Below are 27,101 nucleotides of genomic sequence, written 5' to 3'. Positions count from 1 at the left end.
TTAACTCAAAAAACTAGAGTTTGAGGGTAAAAATGAATACCTTATGAAAGATGTTATATCCAGTAGAAGTCATAGGCTATAAAACCTGGATCTAAAAAGTAAGATCTTTTAAAGCAAAGACATACAAGAAGTACGCCACTAAAGCCAACTTTGGTAAATCTACTTTTAAAATTGTAATTTTGAACAATTTTCAAATAGTCCTTACATAGGATTCACTATATGACCAAAACTGTTGGATAAACTAAATAGCAATCTCTTAGAAATTAGCCTCAAACCAACACTTCAAACCATATACTATACCAAGATAAGCCTGAAATAGATACATGACAAAGTTATTAAAGTCACATCAAATATATATATTAGAGGAGCAAATAAATTATCTTCATAATGGATGGATAAGGAAAGAGTTCATGAACTGAGTGACAGAATTACACAAGATAAAATGGATAAACTTCGTTATATAAAATTTAAGTTTTTGCACAAACTCCATTTAGTAAAAATTAGAAGAGAAAACAGATAACTGGGAAAACAAATCCTTGCAACATGTTTCTCTGACTAAAGTCTCACTTTTAAGATATACATAAAGATGATTCAAATTTGTAAGACTAAGAGTCACTTCCTCAATAGACAAATGGTAAAAGGATATAAAGACATAGCTTTTAATGGAAGAAATTCAAGCTATCAGTTTTATAGAAATACTTTAAATCACTAACAATTAGAAATATACAAATAAAAAGCAACTTTGAAGTTCCACCTCACCCCTATTACACCAGAAAAGATGACAAGTGTTGAAGGAGATGTATACTATGGCACCCTTCTGTCTGTGAAATGGTTCAGCCAATCTGAAAAACAATTTGGAACTAGGCCCAGAACTCTACCAAACTGTTCATACTCAAACCCAGCTCTATCACTACTAGGCCTATACTCCACAGAAATTAAAGCAGAAAAGGTTCTATATGTAAAAAAAATTTATTGCAGCCCTTTTTATAGAAGCTCCAAACTGGAAACCAAAGGATTCTCTTCTTATTAGGGGAACTGCTGAACCAACTGTGATATACTAATGTAATGTAATGTAAGTGGATGATTTCTGAGGAAGATGGGCAGTCCTTTATAAAATAAAGCAGAGCAAAGTGAAAATCACTATGAAAACAATTTATATAATGAAAATAACATTACAGAGAAAAGCAATTTTAGAACTTTGATCAACAAATTGATATATCATAAATCCAAATGAATGAAGATCAAACAAATCACTCACCTCCTACAAAAGAGGTCATGAAATTAAAATATAGAAAGACAAATCACTTTTCAGACACTATAGTGTGGGGATATGTTTTGCCTGATTATGAAGCTATGTAATTAAGGGATTAAAAAAAAATTCCTCAATGGAGGGGAGGAGGAGGGACAAAATAATTTTTAAAAATACTTGTTGAAATTTTTTTTAAAGTCCTTACACATGTTAAGGTTTCCATTCATAAAAAACATGATTATCTATTACAAGGACTCCTTTGCATAATTTAGCAACACTCCATCTCCCTTGTTAAATCTTATTTTAAAACAAAGGAATAAAACTGGGAGGTAAGCCATTTGGCATCCAAATTCCAGCGGTATTTAATTCACAAATTAAACAACTTTAAAAGAATAAACAATGAGGTCATACTAAAAATACAAGAACCCTTTCCAAATTCATTTACAACGTCACAATTAATGGAGAAACAATGGCAAAGGGTGCCTGAATATACTGACTCTCAAAAAGGTAAGTGCTAATTTGGGGAGGAGGAGAAAGGAAGATGGTTTCATCAGTATAAAGGAACATCTGGTTGGAAAGGATGAAGAACATAGGGCACAGTTGATATGAGGTTGCCCGCAGTGGCTAGCCTGAAAAAGGTCCTAAGATCCATACTCAGTACAAAAAAAAATCTGCTAGTTCAGAGAATCTGTAATCAAAATAAGGCATATTAAGTCAGGTTTTAGGTAGCTAAAGGAAATGAGCTACTGCTTGAAGCTGAGGCTTTGACATGGTTGTGAGAGGACTTTTTTTCCCCTTCAGAGACTGTAAGGACCGTGGTGAAAGTAAGAATGACTTAATAAGTAAAAATATGATCCCCTCCCCCAAAAAATCAGATTATAAGAGAAGCCTGGATTCTTGAGCAAATAACGCGGGATCCCAGGATCTCAGTTTTTTCACCTGTAATAAGAAGGTTAGATTAGATGATACCAAAGCTCTTTTATAGCTCTAACAGTTATTAATTCTAGGGTGTGGAAGAGATTGATCAATGCTTTAAGTCAAATGTTACTGAGCGATGAACCCTGCTCTATATGCAGGTTTTTAACCCAAAATATAAACTGTAGCAAAAACTTCACATACCTCAGAATTAGTGATGCTCTGGCAAACTGAGCAGTGCCATGCCTTGGGAGTCATCTGTGCTATGCACCAAGCATATTAGGGTAGTAGGTCCAGTCAGTGCATATTAGAAACAAATTCCCTCTATCAATGTAGACGACCAGTATTTTCTCTGAAACTTACAATCTTACAAGTTGTCTAGAGCAGTGGTGTCAACTTAAGGCCTAAATCAGATTAAAATGTAATTGGGAAATGTTTAACAACATAAATACAATACAATATAGATTAATTTGTGGTTTTATTTCAATTTGACACCACTAGCCTAGAGCACTGAGAGGTCAAGTGACTTGCCCAAGGTCACAGTCAGTATCTGTCAAAGATAGAACTTGAATCCAGGTCTTCCTGACTTGTAGTTCAGGTCTATAGCCACTACTCAATGCTATTTCTCTGCTACTGCTAAGTTGTCAACGTAAAATGAACATTATGGGAAAGAGACTGAACTTTTAGAGGCGAAATCCACCACTTGTTCCCTTGTTAGGAATGACTACAACCCAAAGTTGTCTTACAACTTTTCAAAAGCTTCCTTTTGTATTTTGTGCCACAAATAATTTCTGAAAAGTCTTAGGTGTCTACATACAGAGAAACTATCTTTCACTTTCAAATCCTCTAGGATAGATCAGCTTGTGTTCTTTTTGTCTCCCCACATTTATTTTCTTCCCTTTCCACCTCATCTTTTCTCAAGGTGTCTTCAACATATTTGAATGTTTCTGAACCACCAAGCTAAATCCTCTTTAGTTCTATAATCTAAGAATGAACAATAATAACAATTTACACTTTATATAGAACTTTGGAGATTTCTGAATTGTTTTTTTCATGATGCTTTGAGATAAGCATTACATTTTACAGATGTGAAAACAGAAGCTCTGAAAACTTTTAAGGACTTACTCAAGGTCATATACCTACTAAGTCAAAGGGCCAGAAGCTGGGATCAATTATTCTTTAACCCATTAACTTAATCATTTCTTCTCATTTCTCTTTAATTAAAATCTGTTTTCATTAAGAGACTGTAAATTTATTTTTATAAACTGTTAGTAGTGTTTCTCGTACAACGTTGCCTTTACTTACTTTATAAATCCAAGATGACTGAAGCTTTTGTATTTTTGCAATCTTGATACAAAAAAATGAATCCAAAGGAAAACATAAAATTCAAATACGGTATTTTTTCCACATGTGCATTTTAAAATATATTTATATGTTTTTCTAAAAGGTATTATATATGAGCGTGTTTATACTTAATTTAAAATGCATCAAAATTTGAGGGTACCTAATCACTTTGATGCTAAAGCCCTATCCTCAATTTTGGTTGGTCAATGAAAGATTACTAAACTACCCAAAACAAGCCACATAATTTTCGCATACAATAAGAGCTCTAGCACTAGAACCATTTAGTTTTTACGTATGACACAATTATCAAGAGACCTAAAAATGTACTGATTTTCCACTTCCCTTCATATTTTTTAAACTTCTCGACGTTCATTTCTTCTGAAATATAATATTTAAAGTCATCTTTAAAACCTCGAAGGAGAAAAAAAGATCCTTGAAGGAGGTGTGCACTCAATCGACCCTTATAAATTCAACCCTGAAGTATTTTACACATCACAAATAGGGTAAAAAAACACCATTATTTCTTTTACGGCTAAAGATGCTGCGGATGCACGCGAAGAGTCAGTCACCAGGGCAAAGCCAGACACAAAACAGCCGACACTTACGGTAAAATTCGAGGTGTAGCCTGACGGATAAAACTCGGGGGCGTTCACGGACAACTTCGACATTAACACAGGTGCCACCACCACCTGGGGCTTAGCCATGGCCGAAGTGCGCGGGGAGATTTTGTCCTGAGAACCAGGCGGAGCTCTCGTGGGCTTCGGGTGTTCTAAGGGAGAACAGGCAAAGGTGTTAACTCTTGCAATTCCTTTGTGATCCGGCTGCCAGAAAAGCCCAGGACGAGCCTCCGTCTGCAAAGTTACAACCAACAACACGAAGCGGGGCGGGCTCCGAGGAATACGGAAAGCCCCGAGGACGAGGCGCAAGTGCCGGGGCAGCGCAGCCCCGCGGCCCCCAGGGCACGTTCGGGACACTGGGGGGCTGGGATCCCGGGGTGACGGTCTCTTCCAGGAGGGGGGCGGGCTTTTTTCCTCCCCTAACCGTAGGAGCGCTCCGAGGCCCGAACCGGCCCTGCCCGGCCAAGCACAAAGGCACCCCGCCGGCCCTTCCCCTCCGTCCCTCCCCGCACCCCCCCAATAACTCAAACCATAAAAAGTCAACTAGAAAGCCGGCTCCGGGTGGGCGAGGGAGGAGGAGGGAAAGGAGGCGGGCTGCACGCCGAGCCCGTCCCCCGTCCCAGGGCGCTCCGGGTCGGGGAAGAGGAAGGGCAGGAGAAGGGCCGAGGCTTGCCCGAGCCGCTGTGTACCTGCGGGAGGCCCGCCCGGGGGCGGCCGGACGGGGGCGGCCGGGAGATCGGCCAGGGCCCCGGGCGGAGGGGACGTCTTGGGCGGCCTCAGCGGCTCGGGGGGCGGGGGCTGCTGCGGCCGCGGCCGCTCGCCTGGCTCCGTGGTCCCGCTGCTGCCGCCGCCGCCTCCGCCACGAAAACCGACGCCCTCGGGCCCGCCCCCTCCGCCTCCTCGGCCCCGGCCCCGGCCCTGGCCCCGACCAGCACCTGGGGCTCGGTCAAAACCGTCCGACATGCTCCTCCTCCGGCTGGTGCCGCCGCCGCCGCCGCCGCCGCCGCCGCTCCGGGAGGGAGGAGGGAAGGAGCCGGGGCTGCGGCGCTGCGCTCTCGCCTCGGCCCGCCCCCCGCGTGGCTCCGCCCCGCCCCACTCGGGCCTCATGGAGGGAGGGAAGAGTACGGGGCGGGGAGAAGGCCAGGCCGGCTGGGACCCCGAACCCGGAGGCCGCGGGCCCGGCCCCGCACCCACCCAGCTTCTTCTGCCCCTCCGGCTCCGCCCCCCCCATGGGCGGCCACGGCCGCCACTCGAGGCCCCCCCGTGAGGGTGGGAGGCACGACACGCGGCCACAGCGGCCCCGGAGGCCCGGGAGCGCCCCCGCGAGGGCCCGCGCCGTCCCGGGCTCCCCCTCCTCCGCGGGGAGGCTTTTCCACTCGGGACGCCCCGGCCCCGCCCCCCAGGCTCGATGCCCCCCATCCCCTCCACCCGAGGCACCGCCTCCGGCCGGGCCCAGGCCGTGTCCCTTCCCCACCCCCTCTAGCGGCCAGCTGACCTCAGCCCGAGGCCGCGCCCCAGAGTCGTCGGGGCCTCCTCGGGGGACCGGGGCAGGGGTTCCCTCGGCAAGGCGGCGCTCGGCAGGCTCCGGACCGTGGGAGGGGGGGGGGGGGAAGTGAGAGTGGAGATGGAGGCTGAGGAGAAAAGGCGCCTCCTCACCCTGTTCTGACCGTGGCTCCCGCAGGGTTGAGCCCCCTCAGCGGACGCGGCGCCGCGGAGCCTCGCTCTCCTGACTGACCCGGGGTCGAAGCCACGGTTGTGCGGAGGGAGGGGGGAGAGCGGCCGAGGGGGGAGAGCGGCCGAGGGGGGAGGGGGAGACCTGTTCACTCCGCGCCACCGCCGGGGTCGCCGGGTGCGCGCTCCGCTCCCGGCAGGCGGCCACTCACCGCGGTCCGAGCGCACGGCCGCGCTCCCCTCCCCCCGCCCGCGCGGAGCGCGCAAGCAGGCATGCAGACGGTCGGGCCGACGGGCGGCCTGGCGAGCTGGCACCGTGCCGGGGCATGGGGACGGGGCCTCGTTCCTCCACCTCCCACTCCTCCTGTTCTGCCCATTTAAAAAGATCAATTTCGTTTGACCAAGATAATAGTTCTTAGCGGGCCTGAGAGTATTCTAAATCTTGAGCCGGAAGAGATTTAGGAATCCCCTAGTGCCAACACCTCAGGTTATCGAAGAGGAAACTGGCACCTGGGGCACAGCTCCTCAGCCCAACCCCCCAGGGCCCGGGGCTAGGAAAGGGAAAGGCCGGGCGCTTCTACTGGAGAAAAACTACTCTGAGCCCTGCAGGAGCTCAGGCTTGGCCGGGTCCTGCGGGCCGAGCTGGAACCGAAACAGAAACTGTAGTAGAAAAGAAACAGGGCCCGTTCGGAACCCCGCGGGCCGGTCCCGCGTGGTTCCGAAAGGGCCCTGTTTCCTTTTCTAATGGAGAAGAAACCCCCTATTCTGAGCCGTGCCGGGCCGCACGGTGCCCCCCGGGCCCCAGCCCTTGGGCCACCCAGAGGCCGAGGGGGCGTGCCGAGGGGGCGCGGAGGAATGGAAGCGCGGCCGCGGGAAGCAGACTGCGCGCCACGGACCCGCCTTGGGGGGCAGCCCTGAGAGTCTGGGAACAGCCCCCTCCGCGGGGCGCCCGGCTTCTCCAGCGCTCCCGGCATCGCGGTATTGAATCCCCGTTACGCCCCGGCTGCCGAGGCACGTGTGGGGCTGCCCGCCGGGACTTTGGTCTCAGACTCGTCCTAGGGGCAAACAGCGACTTAGAGCGGGCACGAAGAGGGGTCCAAGGCCTGTCATCGGGGCAGCTCGTGGAGAAGACCCTTCTAAAAGAAAACAGCTTCCAAGGGAAAACGCGGGAAGCCTTCCCGAGAGACAGAAGGAGGAGAGCTTGAGCTTGGCCTTCCGTTGTTTGGGGCATTGTTTTAAAAGGATGTTGGCACTTCTACGAAGCAGAAACAGAATCCGGGAGAAAATCATAGAAAGGAAATTAAGATATAGAATTTAAAATACTTTGAGGAAATAAGGAGAAATAGTTGAAGGAATGTTTGATGCTTGTGGCTCAGATATACCAATGTGATAAAAATGGCTGGACTGCCTAAATGTATTGATCAGTTTGGTGCTGTGTCCGTCAAATTACTAAAATTCATTTAGAGGAACAAAAGGTCTGCGATCCCAAGGGAGGAAAGTGAAGAAAAACAGTGAGTTGTAGACTGGAGGTCTGCAAGCAGAAGCTGGTGTGTGGCACAGGGGATTCTTGCTCAAGTTGAGTCCGGATAAGATGACCCCTTGAAGTCCTTTCCAGCTCCGATTCCATGAGTACCAGCTCTACCACTCGTCTGTCTGGCACTGACTGGGTCGCTTCACCTTTCTGGGGTCTTATAAATAAGAAGATTAGACCAGGTGCCCAACCTGGGAGTCCCAGGTCCATGGGGTTATTGTAAGGTCTCCGAATCTTTATAGGCACCAAGCTATCCTACTGATCATTGCTCTGTACACTGAATGAGGAATGGTAGAATCTTTATCTGGTTTTGAAATGTATTTTATTGTGATGAAGAAAATACAAGTCGCTTTAAAGAAATGACTGGATTTACAGTAGCTTTCTGTCATCAACCAACAGATACCAGTCACAGAATTTATACTGTCCATATATAGCAATCCATGAAGTCTTTTGTCATTGAAACAGACTCCTGATATTTAAGAAGACTGGCTATGTTTCTTCTAGGACTAAAGTCTGTGACCCTAAAAGATGACCATTCTATGAGCAAATACTGCCTCACAAGACAGAAGGGAAAGAGCCTTCGTACACCTTAGTGTGAGATCTGACTAAACCAGATAATTCCTAGAGAATTTGTAGGTGAAACTGGGAAGGTAGCAAATAGATGTGAAATGGAATGGATCTGCAAGAATTTTTATAGTAGTTTATTTTTATTGGCAATGGCAGAAAAACCATTTGAGCTCTACCACCCCAGTACCTTCTATACTATGTAAGGAAGTAGTAATGGTATTTATGAGGATGAAATTGGAAACACTCAGTACATGGAAAATAATTTTTATGCTACAAGTAACTAAATTTTCATGGTACCCAGGGACCAAAAAACCCCAGAATGGTTCCAAGGAAATAGAAAAGATCACAGATGATGCTTTTACTTGACAAAGGCAACCAAAAAGACATTAGAAATTAATTATGTATTAGGTTTGATTTAAAAAAGAAAAAAGCAACAGGAAGGATTTAGTAAATGATTTCCTACCATATCTTTAAATACAACCAACTGAGAAGTGCAAAGAATGTAAGATCTCATTGGGTCTATTGTTTGTCCGTTATATATATATATATACATATGTATGTACGTGTGTACATATAGATATAGATATATGTGTCGAATTTTGGCATTGTCCTTGAATCCTCACTCTATATCACCCGACGTATTTGATTTGCCTGAAAAGGTGGTGGTCCTTCAAAAAAATATATATACATATATATATAGAACATATATGTATACATACATATCTATATATATATACATATATATATCAGTAGGATAGAAAAAGTCTCCTCAAACCCAGATTCTCTCCCATATACATTAACATTTTAAATTGCTGTATAGCAGATGCTACTGTGGAGTCAACCGTTTTAAGAAAAAAAATTATGTATTGACAATTATGTATTGAGCAAGAAATAAATCAAGGAAACATACTCAAAGTTTTCACCAGTGTCTTGGAAGGTGGGCCAATTCTAAGCAAAAGTGCTCCCTATTGATGGCAAGGTTTTTCAAATATGTATATTTCCAGATGTTATTGGTCAATAGTTTGAGTCCTTTCTAACTCTTCATGACCTCATTTGGGGTTTTCTAGGTAAGGACATTGGAGTAGTTTACCATTTCTTTCTCCAGCTCATTTTACAAATGAGGAAACTGAGGCAAACAGGGTTAAGTGATTTCCCCAGTGTCACACAGTTAGTAAGTGTTTGAGGCCAAATTTGAACACAAATCTTCTTAACTCCAGGTCTTGCACTATATCTGCAATCCACCTAGCTGCCCTGATTTCCAGAGGGCATTGTCTTCATTTCAATGAACCTCAAAACTTGGATTGAAACAGTACTTCAAAAAATACTCTCAGTGCATTTATACTGGGAAAACAAAATAGATCAATCAGTAAACATTTATTGAATATTTACTAATTTCCAAACACTGTGCTAGGTGTTACATGATATAGATACAAAGAATGAAACAATCAAAATTCCCAAGGAGCTTGCATTTTAATGGAGTCGAGTACGTATAGAATCATAAATTTGACTCATATCTACAAGGTAGATTTATAAAACTGGTCTTGAAATCATAATAATTCTTTACTTGGAAGTGTCATTATGAAATGGCTCATGTTTATACCCCAGTTAGAGAGCAAAACTCTCTAGCAACTGACTAGGTGTGGAACTTCCATCCCTGCAATAGAAAAGATCCCACTGTCTTTCATGGCTCCTATTGCCTATCCATTTCCAGGGGTTGGTGTATATATGCACACACAAGCACACACACATCTCACAAATACGAAGTGAGAGTAAGAACACCATCAACTGGGGGTTCAGGAATATTTTCGTGCAGAAAACAGTGCTTGGACTCCATCTTAAAGAAAGGAGGAACTCCTATAAGGCAGGGGAGAGGAGGGAGTGAATTCCCGTTATAGTTGTAGAGGACAGCTAATGCAACAGCAAGGGGAAGGGAAACATGCTTCTGTGAGGCACAGAAAACCAGTTTGTCGGGCTTGCAAAGTATGCAAAGGGACTTCCCTTTCTATGGTGATGCAAAGATAGTTTGGAGTCAGCTTGTGAAAGGTTTTAAAAGTTAAACAGGTATTTATGGGTGGTATTGACTTGAGAAAGTACTAGGGGTGAAGGGGCTGGAGACCTTATATGGTGCTTTATGAAAATAGTGTTTTGCCATGTTGTTGAGAAAAGAAGAATAACTAAAAGCAACCTAAATGGCAAAGGAAATACACATGGTATGTGCAAATAGTCTGCAATGAAGAAAATCTGGGTTCAAATCTTACCACTGATACTATCTTTATGATCTTGGACAAGTCTAACCTCCCTTGGCTTCAGTTTCATTACCTATAAAATGAGAGGTTTCATCTCGATGGCCTTTGGAATTCCTTCCGATTCTAGATCCATGATCCTGCCACTAAGGATATCATGTACTGAGAGGGAGAGAGAACAGGTACACAGCTCAGGTGCTGCATGGGTACCTCCCAAGATAATAAGAAGGGGTCATGGAAGTCCCCTGTTCAATTAGGTTCCAACCAGTGCTACATGGGTACCTCCCAAAATAATAAGAAGGGGTCATGGAAATCCCCTGTTCAATTAGGTTCCAACATGATAAGATTGCTGAATTTAAGAGTTACTTAACAGAGGCAGTGAGGTGTTTTGCGTCTTTCAGATTTGGAGTAAAATTTGCTTGTAAAGGATGTGTTGCTTCTTTAGGAAATATCAAGAAGTTCTTCAATCAAACTTGATGGAGCTCTTGGCTGGCTGAAGAGTCAGTTTACAACTATAGTAACCTTTTAAGAAGCAACTTTGCTCTAGGGACATATTCTCTCTTAGGGAATAATCTCTATTAGGTCAAGTGTTAGTTTTGGCAACTGAGAAGAGAGGCAGCTATGGAGCAAAAAATTCAGCTGTTGATATGGAATCCCTCTTTACCTTTTTCCTTCAGTCTCTTTCTAAATGCATCAGAGAAGATTTCTTTCAGAAAGATTTTTCTCTCCTTCCCTATCCCCTGTCCTCATAATGGCATCTATCCCAAGGGGAGATAACACATCCAGTGGAGAGCAGATCCAGAGTATCACACTGAAGAGTAAAATTGATTACTGGGGAGTCTCATATAATGACCGGCCCTGCAGAGATTCTGTCCCCACAGGGAGTAATGGAAGCATACTATGAGATGAGAACGGACATCAGGTCACTACAGTACTAAGAGGGTGAGTTGTCTTGGCCATCTGTGTTGCTAAATGGGTGCTTCTCTACTAGTGTACTTTGTGTTCCCACATTTCCCACTAATTCTGTGTGTATTTGTGAGAGTACATTTTTGGTTTATAAAGGAAATGTTTTGTTGCAATTATTCACATTGCGTCACTTTAGCAAGTGCCTTTGTTTTGAGTTAATTGTGTCAATTGAACTAACTGTTTAAGGTACATATACTGGTAGGGGCACCTGTGTTATAGTTTTAGGAGTATATACCTACAGTGTGCCGTGAGATAGTTATTTCCTGGGAGACACTGCAAGTTGCAGGGGTGGAGGTGGGATGGAGAACCAGAGTATAGCCTGGATGTGGCTCTTAATCCAAAATGAACAAAATCCCCAAATACAGAGTATGTTGAGGTTATCCTGCATGGCATATTTCTTGGAAAAACACAGACAAGAATCCCATAGGCTGTAAAGGTGTGGAAGAGTTTTGATCTGCTGCATTAAAGTGAGTATCTATACCAGCAAAACCACAGAAACCACAGAGCCATCAAATTTAAAAAGTACCTTTCCTAATAACTAGAGGCAGTGTAAGTATAGTGTAGTAATACACTGGACTTGCAGTCAGGAAGACCTTGTCTCAAATTCCATCTCAAATGTTATTAACTGTGTGACACCTAACAAGTCCACCTCCTCACGTGTAAAAGGAAGGAGCTAGACTCAATGACTACAAAAGACCCTTCTAGCTCTAAAATCGTGACCCTCTGAAGGTAATGCATTGTGTTTTTTCTTTTGATCACAACACTAGATTAGGTTGATGAATTCATTAGCCTAGTATTAACAATCCCTTTTCCTGGGTTCTAATTTATCATGTTGAGTCCATCATCCTCGAAGTACATTTTCATTAAATTCATCACCTTACTTCCCCTTTCTGAGCTCAACTGTCACTTTTCTAACCACTCACATAACCTTAGAGATCATTATATACTTTAATTCTATAGACTTGGCATATTGTCACCCTGAAGAGCTTGGAAGTATCTAGAAACTTAGAAATTTTACTCAATTTCATTCACTTTAACAAGCATTTAATAAGAACAGCATATGTATATGCCTTTGTCAACTGCAGGAGACTAAAACAACAGCAGCGACAAAATTTTAAAAAATTTTCTTCCTTCATTAGGGAAAAGGTCTTTGCAGCAAATTTCTATAACAGAGATTTCATTTCTTAAATATATAGGGAGCTGAGCCAAATTAATAAGAATAAGAGCCATTTCCTCAATTGATAAATGGTCAAGGGATATGAACAGCAATTTTCAAAAGAAGAAAACAAAGCTATTAAGAGTCATATAAAAATGTTTTAAATCACTAATAATTAGAGAAATGCAAATTAAAACCACTCTGAGGTATCATTTCACACCCATCAGATTGGCTAGGATGACAGAAAAGGAATACTACAAAGGCTAGAGGAGATGTGAGAAAACAGTGACATTAATGCACCTTTGGTGGAGTTGTGTACTGGTCCATTCTGGAGAACAAAAGCATGGTTACCTTTTGACCCACTAGGTCTATCCCAAAGAGATCAAAGAAAAAGGAAAAAGATCCATATATACAAAAATATTTATAGCACCTCTTTGTGGTGATAAAGAATTAAAAACTGAGAGGATGTTCATCAACTGGGGAACAGCTGAACAAGTTGTGGCATATAAATATGATGGGATACAACTGTATTGTAAAAAACGATGTGAAAACATATGAATTGATGTAAATTGAAGTGAGCAGAACCATGAGAACTAGTTACACAGAGACAGTCAAATTGTATAGATGTATCGCCAACGCAATATTCACAGCACCGAGGGCCACTGTGAATATGCCTGTGTAGTTCTAAATGGCAAAGTGTAACAGAATCTCCATACAGAAGGCAAAAAAAAAAAACCCCATTTACTCAGACACCAGAAAACCAAATCCCAACACCAGAAAGCCAAATCTGTTATAGTAGCCATGAAGTCAATACACATTAGCCCTGCAAGGGACCAAGCCATTGCCAAGCCCCCAGGGCCTTCCCACAAGCAAACACTCACAAGACTAATTGTGCCTGCCTGGATCCTCTCTTCTCTGCCCTAACTGCTCTCTTTCTCTAACTTTCTCTCAGCTCTGCTCCACCCTTCCTATTCTACCCACCTCATGTGACTTAGGCTTCCATGTGGTTTAAGCAGGTCACATGGGCCTATTAATGAATGGAAAGGATCTTCCCATTTAAATTACCACTACATTAGATAATCAACTGTGAAAGACTTGGTTACTCTGAACAATGCAATGATCTACCACAGTTCCAAGGGGCTCATTATGAAAAATGCTATCCACCTCCAGATAGAGAACTGATAGACTCAAAGTGCAAATTAAAGCATTTTTCCCCCCTTTTTTTTCTGAACATGGCTAATGTGCAAATATTTTGCATAACTTCATATATAATGGATATTGCATTTCTTGCCCTTTCAATAAGTGGGAAAGAGAGTAGAGAGAGGGAGAGAATTTGGAACTGAAAATAAAATAAAATTGAATTTAAAAAAATTCCACCTTCAAGGAACTTAACACTTCACCAGGGTAGTACATCATTACACTATGAGTAAAGACAAGAGAAATAACTAGAGGCAATAAAGAGCATTTACAACTAGGGAGATCAGAGTAGTCTCCCTAGAGGAAGACTCTTTGAGGCAGAGATGAAGAGGCAGCACTTTCCAAGCATGAAAGTGGCTTCTGCAAATGTAGACCTGAGAGATGGAATGTTGAGTTAAGAGAATAGCCAGAAGTTCAACTGGTAGAACACCCAGTGCATCATTTCAATAGAATTTTAACAGAAGGGTAAAATGAGGCAGATCTCTATACAAGATAACATTTATCAGCAGGGGTATGCTACTTGTTAATAAATGGGTGCATGGCTTACCTCCATTAATGTCAAAGACTCCGAGCAAGAGGACAGTTCCCCTTATACAAGTGTTTTGGGGAGTTTAGAACAAAGGATGGAACAGGGTAGATGACATCATAGAATTAAGAATAACAGGACTGGTTACAGAGCAGAGGTGCAGGAAACAATGTGACTGGTTGCAAGTTTGGTAATGGAAGCTAGCCATGACCTTCTCTCATGAGACTAAGAAGTGCTCTTTGTTTAAGTCCAGGTGTATGGTAGTGGCCTAGACTTTTGAACAGTAAACCAGATATCCTTGAAAGATAGGTTGGTAGGATAAACATAGCAGGCCCAGATTCTTTTGTTTTTTCACAAAGTCTCCCAGGTCAGTTAAATTCCTTCAGGAAGGAGAGCTGGATTTTTAAACTTAACCCATTATAGGCCAGCAGAACTCCAAACTAAGTTAAGAGACAAAGAATCGTGACTTAAGCACTTACAGGACAAAATCAATTAATTATAAATAGAATCAATAGGAAAATGATACAGGATTGATCTTAATCTTTTCAGCATCAAGGGGAGTGTCCTAGATCAAGACTAGGAGGTAAGTTAAAACTAGATCATCTTGAACGATTGACTAAGGAGTTTGCACTTTATCCCAGAAATAATTGAGAACCACTGGAGATTTTTTTTTTATTTCAGTAGGGGAGTGATAGGCTCAGAGAGATGTTTTAGGAATATTACTTGACAACAGGGTGGAAGATAGAAGATGGAAAGGTCTGGAAGCATGGAAACCAATTAGGCATATTAATGTTAGCTAGCATTTATAGAGTATTTTCAGGCTTGTAAAGCACTTTACAATTATTGTCTCACTTGATCCTCACAATAACCCTGCAAAGTAGGTATTATTATTATCCCCAATTTTAGAGGTAAGGAAACTGAGTCAGATGGAGGTTAAGGGACTTCCCCTGGTCATACAGCTAGTAAGTGCCTGGGACCATATTGGAACACAGGTCTTTCTACCTACAGGTCCTGTGTTCTATCTGCTGTACTGTCTAGCTGCTGCCAATAAAGAAATATTCCAAGCAACAGATAATAAGGCCCTGAACTAAGTGGTGGCTATTTGATAGAGAAAGCCACAGATATATTTTAAAACAGAGGTGTAGAGATAGAGTCAATTGTTTTTGGCAATTGATTGGATATGGTGGGTGAAGGAGAGGGAAGAGTAAAGGTTTTAAATCTGGGTAACTGGGAAGATAGGAATAGCTAGGTGGTACAGTGGGTAGAGTACAGGGCCTGGAGTCAGGAAGACTCATTTTCCTGACTTCAAATTTAGCCTCAGGTACTTACAAACTGTATGACCCTGGGAAAGTTACTTAACCGTATTTGCCCCAGTTTCCTTATCTGTAAAATGACAAACACTTAAGTATCATTGACAAGAAAACCCCAAAAAGCCCCACAAAGAGTCAGACACAATTGAAAATAACACAGTGAGAAGGTGGCAGAGAGGTGGAGAAATTTATATTTAGATTGTAGAAGAGGAGACATAGAGTTCCAGCAAAAATGACAATGTGAAAGGTTCTGACTGAGCCCACTTCCCCTCAGAAACACTTCAGCAAAGATCTGAAAGGATAAAGCAATGATCTAACAAATTTAGAGAGACATCAGTAACTCATTCAGCCCAGGACTGAAGTTGGCTGGAAGCCTGTGGAACTTGCCAGTGAGGTTGAAGTTAGTGTGATCTCTGATATCAGTTAAACTTAATCTGAAGGCAGCCCAGTCTGTCAAGAGCCTCAGGAGGGGACTGTACAAAAAGACAGAAATGGAAACATAGTGGAAGCACTCTGGGCAGCCTGTACCGGAATACTCCAGGAGGCTGAAAGCCCGTGCAATCTCCATTCTCCAATATTTCACCAGATAACAATGGGGGAAAGTCAATTCCCAATTGGTGACTGAGTGCAAGGAGGAGACAGACACAGGGAAAAGACCAATACTTATATTAAGTTACCAGAAAACTAAGGATTAAAAAATCCAAGGAGTGAAGCAGAAAAAGGGGCCTGGTTCTAGTACAGGGTCTAGCTTCCAATGCCAGACCACAGCTTCAGAAAAGGGAAGGGAAGAAACAACTACCCCAAACAAAACTTTGGCAAGGCAGCAGCAGTAGTATCCAGCTCTACCCACCTTATCTAAGAATAAAGGATGAAACAGTCTGACCCTGGCACATACTCCCAATCCAAGAACTGAGGCTGGAAATTTAAGTGAACTGAAGAAAATTTCTAACAGTGAAAAATACAAAACGTTAAGACAAGTGTGAGAGGTAAACCTGGAAGATGGAGACAACTCCACAACAAATACAAGTACAGTCCCCCCAAAAATGCCTTGACCATAAAGATTGTAAGGGTACATGAATGAAATGAAGCAAGATATTAAAAAAAATGAAATGAGAGCCCTTTAAGAAAAAATCAGGATCATAAACTTAGAGCAAAAGGTAGAAAATATCATTCTCATACTGAACTCTAAGAAAAATAGAATGAAACAAACAATTCAATGAGAAAACAAAGCCAAAAGTCTTTATATAATCCAATGGGGGTTAGGGTTGGGGTAGGGGTTGGATGAGACCTGACTCTGCTTAAGTGAAGGGAAATATGACTCTTGATTGACTGAGAGGCCTCTGAGCCCATGAGCCTAGTGGGAAAAGACTTCAAAGACACCGAGGAGAGAGGAATGGAGTTTGAGACAGACAGGACAAATAGGCAAGACATGAACTTTGAATGGTGAATGGAAGAACTCCCAGGAGCCATAGGGAGTCAAGAAACACTGGCCCCTCCGCACCCCCAACATCTCCCTTAATTTGTAATACTTGCAAACTCAGAGACTTTTAAGAACAGATTTCTTGAATGAGATTCTCTCTCCTTGGTTGATCTGTGGTTTCATCTCACTCTACATAACTTCCCCAATCTCTATTTCACTGTTTATTTTGAGAATTAGGTTTGCTCACTACCTATAACTGTCATGTGCTGTAACAAGTGTTTGGTAGAAGGGAGCCAGGCTGACCAAGAGTAAGATTATAATAACCTTTCTGATCTGAGGTGGTACCACTTTCCACTCCGAGTGACCAGAGAGTGGCTTTTAGGGCACAGTACGACTAAAATTAAAATATCTGATATGAAGCAGATAGATATAATTCTAGCCCTAATAGTCTTCTAGAAATAGGAGAGAAAGAGTAATCACCTAGTCATGACTTTCTTCCTGTTCTCCAGCACAAGGCACAGTCTTCTTTGGATATATGAAGTAAGGTAGGCCAGATCCTATGTATCTGAATTTATCCATGCGACACAGGCTGCCCTAGCTCCCTGTAAGCCAATTTTTGTTTTCATTCTGTTCAAGTCTAGTTAGAGCATGGAGTACCTCATCCATCGATCCATTCAGACAGCAGGGACTTTACCCTAAATTCCACTTCCTAGAGACCAAAATCTTCAACCTTGCCATGGGAATCCTTCCCTGTTCAAGCTTTTTGTATACTCACTTGTAGTTAGAAAACCACATCATTATAGGCCCCATATCTCTGACAACTCACCAGTACAATCTGTTGCAAATTAGCCCCTCAAAACTGCATGAACTGTTTTTCCACTCTAACATTCCCTTCCATATTAAATGGTTGTCTAGAAATTAGAAGAATATGTGAGGTTTCTACTCTTTGACCTGAAAATAGGTCAAAGAAAGATAATTGAAGAAGCATAGTATTCTCTGAGAAAGGATCAAACAAACAAACCCATGGATATTACATTTTGTGAAATCATAAATCAAAATTGCTCTACTCTATTAGGGCCAGAGGGCAAAATGAAAATAGAAAGACTCTGCCAGTCACCTGCTGAAAGAAACTCCGAAAGAAAAACTCAGGAATGTCATAGCTAAATTCCATAGCTTCCACTTCAAGGAATAAAAGTAGTCTAAAAAGCCAGGAAAAGAATAAGAGATCAAATAACCAAGAAACCACAGTCAGGTTCACCTAAGAACTTGCAGCAGTTGCTGGTTGTGGGACAACTTCCCCAACTCCCCAGTGCTCAACTGGAAGATTGAATACCCCAGGCTGGCTCTCTCCTGTTACCTATAGGGTTAACACTGTCAGGGTAGGAATTCCATAATACTGTTCTCACAAGCCCTTCTCTGGTGTGTTTTCTCCAATATCAATGAACATAAATTGGTTTTAAAAAGGAATACTTACTGAGAAAGTATAGCAAGGATCAAAGTACATCAACATTCCCAAAACCATCTACATTATCACTTGGTTCCTGGGGATATTGGATTCAGACTTATAGAAGCTGCTTGAAAACATTGTCTCCTCTTCCTCTCTTCCCTCCTGGCAATGGAAGCCCATTTCTTCCTTCCTGGAAGAAAATGTTGTTGTCTGGCTATGGCATAACTAATGAATGAATTGTTCCCCTGCTTAGTTGGGTTGTTTCCTTGCTGGGCTGGGTCAAACTCTTCAGGGCTGGCTCCTCAATGGACTTGGTTGCTGTGGCTACCAGCAGATTCAGCTATGACCAAAGGAACAGACTGTTGCATCTTCATGATTGTATGGTTGCTGGGTGGGGAGATAAGCCCCTGTGGCTGCTTCTACTTACTGCTTTTTCCTCTACCCAGGGGTCCATAGTATTTTCTCCTCTTTATCTGAAAGACATTAGGGGGGACGATGAGAGTCATCCCTTTTGTATGAACATTCAGTCCAACCTTTTGTCTGAACATTCAGTTTCAGTTCAGCAGCCAATTAAAAGATTTTTTTGTTACTAAATAGTAAATCCAGAGGAAAAAGTCAGAGAATATATCATACTCTGGACTGGGGGTAGGGAATTGCCCTTCCGTTACATATGGCGAAATAGACTCACTGAGTCTTCATGTAGGTTGACACAAAGGAGGGTATATTGTGCATACTCTAAGAATTGAACCCTCATTGGCCATTATACTATACAGATAGACAGACAGACAGATAGAGTATGCTTATTATACTTACTATGTGCCAGGCACTATGTTAAGTACTGGAGATACAAATGCAGGCAATCAAGACAGTTCTTACCCTCAAGAAGATATGTTCTAATAGGGGGGAGACCATAAACGGACTTCAAAGGAGTTGTAGGGTAGGCTGAGAGTGACATGGTATGAAGCTGGCTAAGAAGTGTCATGGTGTCCTAGTTTGGTAAAAAAATGAATCAACAGGTAACCTAGACCCTGAATTCTCAGGGGGTAGAATCAAAGGATCCAGTGGAAGGGATATGAAAATGGTGGGTTAGAGTGGAAGCAGCAGGGTGTGAAGAAGAGGGAAAACCTGGAAATGCAATATTTCAAAAGATAAAATATAAAGGTTTATAATCCAGATTACTTTCTCAGAAAGATTGATTATAATTCTACAGGGGGGAAATTGGGCCTTTAAGAGAATAGCAGGCTTTTAAGATTTCTTTTTGAAAAAACCAGAGCTAGGTAAAAACATAATTCAAACAAGGGGAAAGGGGAGAAATTTCTTTTTATTGATTTTTTTTAAATTTTTTATTTAACTTTTAACATTCATTTTCACAAAATTTTGGGTTCCAAATTTTCTCCCCTTTTGTCCAGAAATTTCTTAAGTGCTTACCACGTGCCAGGCACTGTGCTAAGTGTTTTACAAATATCATCTCATTTATCAAGCAAGAGACAAGAGAAACGTAATTAGAAGGGGCTCAGTTGAAATGTTTACATTCTAATAGGAGGATAAGAGACAAGACAGAACCCTAATGTCTTCAAGGGTCACTGAGGAAATTGATCCAGATAAGCAGAGGGACTGAAGATGGTCAGTTTTGATGATCCTAAGAGAGGAAAGAAAATGGAAGGAAAAGGGAAGGCACTAAGAAACAAGGAAGAAGGAGTGGAATTTATTATTACTCATAAATGGTGCTTAAAAAGAAGTGGAAGAAGTAGATTTCCCATGAATCTAACTCTTATCCTAAGCAGACAAAATTGACTCTGAATAATTTGAGTTCACAACAGTAATGTAACAGTTAACCATGAGAAGTCACTGCTGGTTCACATGGGAGGCAAAGTCTCCAAAGGTCCGCTTATATTGAGCTTTCCAGCAAGCTCAAGAGGAGCCAGAGTCGAAGTCAGATGATTCTTTTGTGCCCTTCAGCTTATTACTATTCTCAGTCATAATCCATTGTTGAGACTGTATCACAAGGGTTCTTAACCTGGGGTCTGAGAACTTATTAAAACATTTTTTTGATTACTGTATTGATCATCAACTGTAATTATAATTGGTTTCCTTTGTGATTCTATTTTATTTTATGAACTTATAAACATGATACTGAAAAGGGTTACGTAGGCTTCATCAGACTGCCGGAGGATGCATGACAGAGAAAAATTTAAGAATCCACTGGGTTGGAGGGTTTGCATTGATGGTATAGCCCTTTACACATCTCTAGTAATACTCAACAAGCATTTACCAAGTGGTCATATGTGCCAGATGCTACATTGGCTTTGGGGATGCAAGTACAAAGAATGAAACAATCTTCAAATAGTCACCAAACCCCAGAAATGCCTTTAAATGCAATAATTCTTCAGATGAAGCTGCTAGACAAGCACATCTAATCACTTGGAGTCAGCAATCAGTTCCTAAAAAGACACAATGTGATCCAGGTTTAACAGGCTCAGTAGAACAGACACTTTTCTATAGATTTCTTGATAACAGCAATTTCTAACTAACATAATACATTAAGTAATCTCTTCTTGTGGTCTCAACATCTTGCCAAATATAACAAGATCATGCAGATAAACTAATACTGTGACAAATTTTATGTGTACTCAGTCATTTTTGCCATGGCTTACTTGTGCCCTGCCAGTAAAGGAAGCATAAACCTCCAAATAAAAAAAAAAAATCACACAAAAAATAGTGAGACTGGACAAGCTCCCAAAATGTTGCCCATGCATTTGAAATAGGACAGACTGATTTAAGTCTTGAGACCTCTCTCATAATAATTTCTATGATTCATAATGTGACCCAGGTTCTTACCTGAGAAAATAAAAATCTATCTATTTCTTTCAAAGGGCCCTCAGCTGCCTTGCAACTTAGGCTAACACTGTAAATTAAGGTAACTAATATGTAAAATAGAACATATTTGTCTAAGGAATAATTAATTCAAGGAGATTTCTTATCTGAACCCACTGCAGAGCAATTTCTGAGCCCTTTCTGGTAAACCCTATTTCCCTCCCTAGGAGTTAAACTTCCAGACCCTACAAATCACAGAACCACTTAGTAAGTTCTTACAATCACGAGTTGAATCACAGTTCCTGAGTCAAAAAAAGGGTTAGCACTTCCATTCAGCCTCTGGTGAGTCAGCCATGGATTCAAGTTTCTGCAGTAGTTCCCTTCCTCTGGTTAGACTTAGGCTCACTCCCACTCTCTACACATAGCTTTCCATCTGCCACAGGCACCCAGTTTCTCCCACACATCATCCTAAATCATTCCAGTTTGCACCAAGTTTTCTTCCATCATGGCTGCCAACATAGACCATTTGACTACCTTTTAAGGAAAACAACACCACCAGCAACAAAACTAATCTAGTCAACTTTGGGTATATGTTGTTCCTACAATAGCGGTGTTTCCCTTTCCACCAGGAATCAGTTGTCCAATTCATCCTATTTACTATATTATACATCATTTGGAAGGACCTATTTGGCTCTCATTAACATCTGTGGAACCTCACCTCCTCATGAACAGGAAGGTAAAGACCACCCCAATGAAGAGAGAGAAAGCACCTGTTTGCCATACCACAAGCTGCCTCCTTTATGGAACACCTTTGCAGTAGCCACAACTAAATTCTTCTAGCCACTACTGCTATCCATTCTGTCTTTACCTGTTCTAATAAACTGGAATTTTCCTGATCTATGGCTAGTAAAGTATTTCCTTCTACTCTGCCCCTCACCATTCAAAATTGCCATCTGCCAAAATGAAAGCTCTCTTCACCTACTACATCTCTGTCTAATCTCTTCCCTATTTAACTCATCTATCCATCTTTAGTTCCTATTTTCTACCCATCCCTTTTGCTGCAACTTCTAAAATTATACTCATATGTATCATTAGCTACATTTCATCTCAAAATTCTTCCTCTCACATTCTTTTCATCTTCTGGCATCCTTGCTAAACTGGTTATCTCTAGGAGATATATTCTCCTTTGCTACAATCTCAAGTGCTAATTACCCCCTACCCCTCACTCCTTATACTGCATGACAAGAATATAAGGAAGAGTCAGCATAGTCCTTGCTCAGCAACCTTTCCTTCTTTGAGGGTCAATCCAATCTATTTAAATCCTTGTCTAGATCATTGTTGTTGTTCATAGGCCTCTGGGTTGCTCCCCTTCTCTTTTCAAGTTCAATTGACCTGACAAAATAGTGCCAAGCCCTGTCAATTTAATCTTTGCGACATTTCTTGAATATATCCCTTTCTTCTGATACTGCCACTACTCTGATACAGGTCCTCATCATTTGGTGATGATAGCCTGATGGTGGGTCTGTCTACCTTAATTCTCTCCCCATTCTAATGGATCCTTCATTCAGTCACCAAAGTGATTTTCCTAAAGCACAGGTCTGACCATATCATTCCCATGCTAAATAACTCCAGTGGTTTCCTGTCACCTCCAGGATCAAATACAAAATTCTCTGTTTCATATTTGAAGCCCTCATAACCTAGCCTCCTCCACTCCCACGTTTCCATTCATTTCACAGCTTAATCACATACTCTATAATCCAGTGACACCAGTCTCCTTGATATTCTAAGAACAAGACACTCCACCTCTTTGCTCCAGGAATTTTTCTGGCGATCCCCCATGCCTGGAATATTCTCCCTCTTCAACTCCACCTCCTGGCTTCTCTAATTTCCTTCAAAATTAAATCACAATTAAAATCCTACTTTCTAAAGGAAGTCTTTCCCATCCTCCTTAATTCTCATGCCTTCCTTCTATTAATTATTTCCCATTTATTCTATATCTAGTTTGTTTGTACATATTTGTTTGCATGTTGTCTCTCCCATTAGATTGGTTTTGCTTTCTTTTGAAATTTATTATTTTAAGAAATTTTTTTAAAAATTGAGTTCCATATTTTCTCCCTCTCTCCAGCCCCTCTTCCCCCACCCACTGAAAGGGCAAGTAATATGATAACCATTATACAGTGAAATCATGCATGTGAAACATGTTTCCATTTTAGCTATATTGGAAAAAAGCAAGAAAAATAAAGTGAGAAAATTATAGTTCAATTTATACTCAGAGTTCATCAGTTCCCTCTCTGGAGATGGATACTAATTTTCATCACAAATCTTTCTGAATTATCTTGGATCATTGTTTTGATCAGAGTAACTAGACTTTCACAGTGAACCATCATTACAATATTGCTGTTCCTGTGTACAATGATCTCCTGGTTCTGCCCACTGCACCTTTGTTATCATTTCATATAGGTCTCCTCAGGTTTTTCTAAAAATATCCTCATCATTTCTTATAGCACAATGGTGTTTCATCACAATCATGTACCATAACTTATTCAACTATTCCCAATTGATGGGCATCCCCTAAACGTCCAAGTGTTTACCACCACAAAAAAAAAATGAGAAATAAATATTTTATTTTATAAATATTTCTGTACATACAGGTCCTTTCCCATTTTATTTCATATCTTTGGGAGATAGACCTAATAATAGTATTGCTGAGTTAAAGGGTTTGCATACTTCTATAGCTCTTTGGGCATAGTTCCAAATTGTTCTCTAGAATGTAGAACTCCACTCTACAATTAGTATACCTATTTTCCCACATCTCTCTTTAGCATTTGCCATTTCTGATAGGTGTGAAGTGGTGCCTCAGGGTTGTTTTAATTTGCATCTCTTGAGTAGAGGGGGAGTAGCCAAGATGGTGGAGTAGAAAGATACACATACTCTAGCTCTGAACCCACAGCCCATAAAATATCTGTAAGGAAGAACTCCCAACAAATTCTGGAGCAGCAGAAGCCACAGAACAACGGAGTGGAGGAGATTTCTGTTCCAGAGAGCCCTGAAAATGCACACCAAAGGTCCGTCGCGCACCGGACCCAGAGCAGAGCCCAGCCCTGCCTTGGCCGCATGGCACTGAGAGGAGCAGATCCGAGCAGGCTTCAGAGACAGAATCTCCAGCAGCTGTGCAGGTCCCTCCACCCACAGGCGCCGGGGGTGAGTGAGAGAGTCTCTTTGGTTCACTGGGAGGGGAGTGGGTGTCTCCATGGCTCGGGCCCCCTTGGAAGGCAGCAGCTGAGGCAGCAGCAGACAGGGGCTCCCCAAGCAGGCAGGAGCCTGGATCCATTGTTGAAGGTCTCTGCATAAACCCCCTGAGGGAACTGAGTCCCCATGTGGCGGCCCTGCCCCCACCTGAGCACCTGAACTTAATCTCACACTGAATAGCAGCCCTGCCCCCGCCCAAAGCCCTGAGGCTGGGAAGCAGCATTTGAATCTCAGACCCCAAGCGCTAGCTGGGCAGATCTGGAGGCATGGTGGGTGTGGAGAGGACACTCAGAAGTCAAGTCACTGGCTGGGAAAATGCCCAGAAAAGGGAAAAAAAAATAAGACCATAGAAGGTTACTTTCTTGGTGAAGAGATATCTCCTCCCTTCCTTTCAGATGAGGAAGAACAATGCTTACCATCAGGGAAAGACATAAGTGTCAAGGCTTCTGTATCCCAAGCATCCGTAATTAATATTCAATGGGCTCAGGCCATGGAAGAGCTCAAAAAGGATTTTGAAAATCAAGTTAGAGAGGTGGAGGAAAAACTGGGGAGAGAAATGAGAGAGATGCAAAAAAGTATGAAAAGCAGGTCAACACCTTGCTAAAGGAGACCCAAAAAAATGCTGAAGAAAATAACACCTTGAAAAATAGGCTAACTCAATTGGCAAAAGAGGGTCAAAAAGCCAGTGAGGAGAAGAATGCTTTCAAAAGCAGAATTAGCCAAATGGAAAAGGAGGTCCAAAAGCTCACTGAAGAAAATACTTCTTTCAAAATTAGAATGGAACAGATGGAGGCTAATGACTTTATGAGAAACCAAGAAATCACAAAACAAAACCAAAAGAATGAAAAAATGGAAGATAATGTGAAATATCTCATTGGAAAAACAACTGACCTGGAAAATGGATCCAGGAGAGACAATTTAAAAATTATGGGTCTACCTGAAAGCCATGATCAAAAAAAGAGCCTAGACATCATCTTTCATGAAATTATCAAGGATAACTGCCCTGAGATTCTAGAACCAGAGGGCAAAATCAATATTGAAAGAATCCACCAATCAACACCTGAAAGAGATCCAAAAAGAGAAACTCCTAGGAACATTGTGGCCAAATTCCAGAGTTCCCTGGTCAAGGAGAAAATATTGCAAGCAGCTAGAAAGAAACAATTCAAGTATTGTGGAAATACAATCAGGATAACACAAGATCTAGCAGCTTCTACATTAAGGGATTAAAGGGTGTGGAATATCATATTCCAGAAGTCAAAGGAACTAGGACTAACACCAAGAATCACCTACCCAGCAAAACTGAGTATAATACTTCAGGGGAAAAAATGGTCTTTCAGTGAAACAGAGGACTTTCAAGCATTCTTGATGAAAAGACCAGAGCTGAAAAGAAAATTTGACTTTCAAACACAAGAATGAAGAGAAGCATGAAAAGGTAAACAGCAAAGAGAGGTCATAAGGGACTTACTAAAGTTGAACTGTTTACATTCCTATATGGAAAGACAATATTTGTAACTCTTGAAACTTTTCAGTATCTGGGTAGTTGGTGGGATTACACACACACACACACACACACACACACACACACATGCACACATGTACACACACAGAGACAGCACAGAGTGAATTAAATAGGATGGGATCATATCTTAAAAAATGAAATTAAGTGGTGAGAGAGAAATATATTGGGAGGAGAAAGGGAGAAATGGAATGGGGCAAATTATCTCTCATAAAAGAGGCAAGCAAAAGACTTTCTAGTGGAGGGAAAAAGAGGGGAGGTGAGAGAAAAATATGAAGTTTACTCATCACATTCGACTAAAGGAAGGAATAAAATGCACACTCATTTTGGTATGAAAACCTATCTTACAATACAGGAAAGTGGGGGAGAAGGGGATAAGCAGGGTTGGGGGGAATGATGGAAGGGAGGGCAATGGGAGGAGGGAGCAATTTGAAGTCAACACTCTTGGGGAGGGACAGGCTCAAAAAAGAGAATAGAAGCAATGGGGGGCAGGATAGGATGGAGGGAAATATAGTTAGTGTTACATAACACGACTATTATGGAAGTCATTTGCAAAAGTACACAGATATGGCCTATATTGAATTGCTTGCCTTCCCAAAGGGAATGGGTGGGGAGGGAGGGAGGAAGAGAAGTTGGAACTCAAAGTTTTAGGAACTTCTGTTGAGTACTGTTCTTGCTACTAGGAAATAAGAAATACAGGCAATGGGGTATACAAAGTTATCTGGCCCTACAGGACAAAAGAGAAGATAGGGACAAGGGAAGGGAGGGATGATAGAAGAGAGGGCAGATTGGTGATAGGGGCAATTAGAATGCTCGGTGTTTTGGGGTGGGGGGAGGGGACAAATGGGGAGAAAATTTGGAACCCAAAATTTTGTGAAAATGAATGTTAAAAGTTAAATAAATAAATTAAAACAATTTGCATCTCTCTAATCAATAGTGATTTGGAATTTTTTTCATATGAACTATGGATAGTTCTTATTTCTCTTCTGAAAACTGCCTGTTGATATCCTTTGACCATTTATCAACTGGGAGATCACTCTTATTTTTATAAATTTGACTCAGTTCCACACATATTTGAAAAATGAGGCCTTTATCAGAGACACTTGATAGACATTTCTGGTATCACTTCATTATCTATGATACCTTTTAGAAAAATGTAGATTCTTTTATGATCTCTTTTAATTATGTCTGATTTTACTTTTGCTTTGTCTGAGATCATGATTGCTATGTCTGCCTTTTTTTTACTTCAGCAGAAGCATAATAGATTTTGACCCAGTCCCTTATTTTAACTTTCTGTGTGTGTTTTCTGTTACAAATATGTCTCTAGTTTTCTAATCCATTCTGCAATTCACTTCCATTATGT

At 41.8% G+C, this 27,101-nt stretch overlaps 1 protein-coding gene across 5 annotated transcripts in view; it reads right to left on the bottom strand.

Annotated features, from left to right (window-relative positions):
* Window positions 1–18,435, bottom strand: part of PAIP1 (poly(A) binding protein interacting protein 1) — a 55,990-nt gene extending 37,555 nt beyond the window's left edge. The window contains exons 1-2 of one of the 5 annotated variants that reach the window (XM_072605691.1): window positions 18,187–18,435; window positions 4,114–4,277 (exon numbers count right to left, since the gene is read on the bottom strand). In XM_072605691.1, coding sequence (XP_072461792.1) covers window positions 4,114–4,212 — 99 coding nt within the window. In that variant the 5' untranslated portion in view covers window positions 4,213–4,277; window positions 18,187–18,435. Of the gene's footprint in view, window positions 1–4,113; window positions 4,278–4,814; window positions 5,292–5,620; window positions 6,038–18,186 lie in introns of those variants that run through there. The other 4 variants (XM_072605690.1, XM_072605693.1, XM_072605688.1 and 1 more) reach the window with 4 other exon arrangements.
* Between the last annotated feature and the right edge of the window lie 8,666 nt (window positions 18,436–27,101).

The sequence above is a fragment of the Notamacropus eugenii genome, chromosome 4, assembly GCF_028372415.1.
Source record: "Notamacropus eugenii isolate mMacEug1 chromosome 4, mMacEug1.pri_v2, whole genome shotgun sequence".
Lineage (NCBI taxonomy): Eukaryota > Metazoa > Chordata > Mammalia > Diprotodontia > Macropodidae > Notamacropus > Notamacropus eugenii.
Note: the sequence above shows the minus strand (reverse complement) of the source record. Positions and strands in the feature narration are given on the sequence as shown.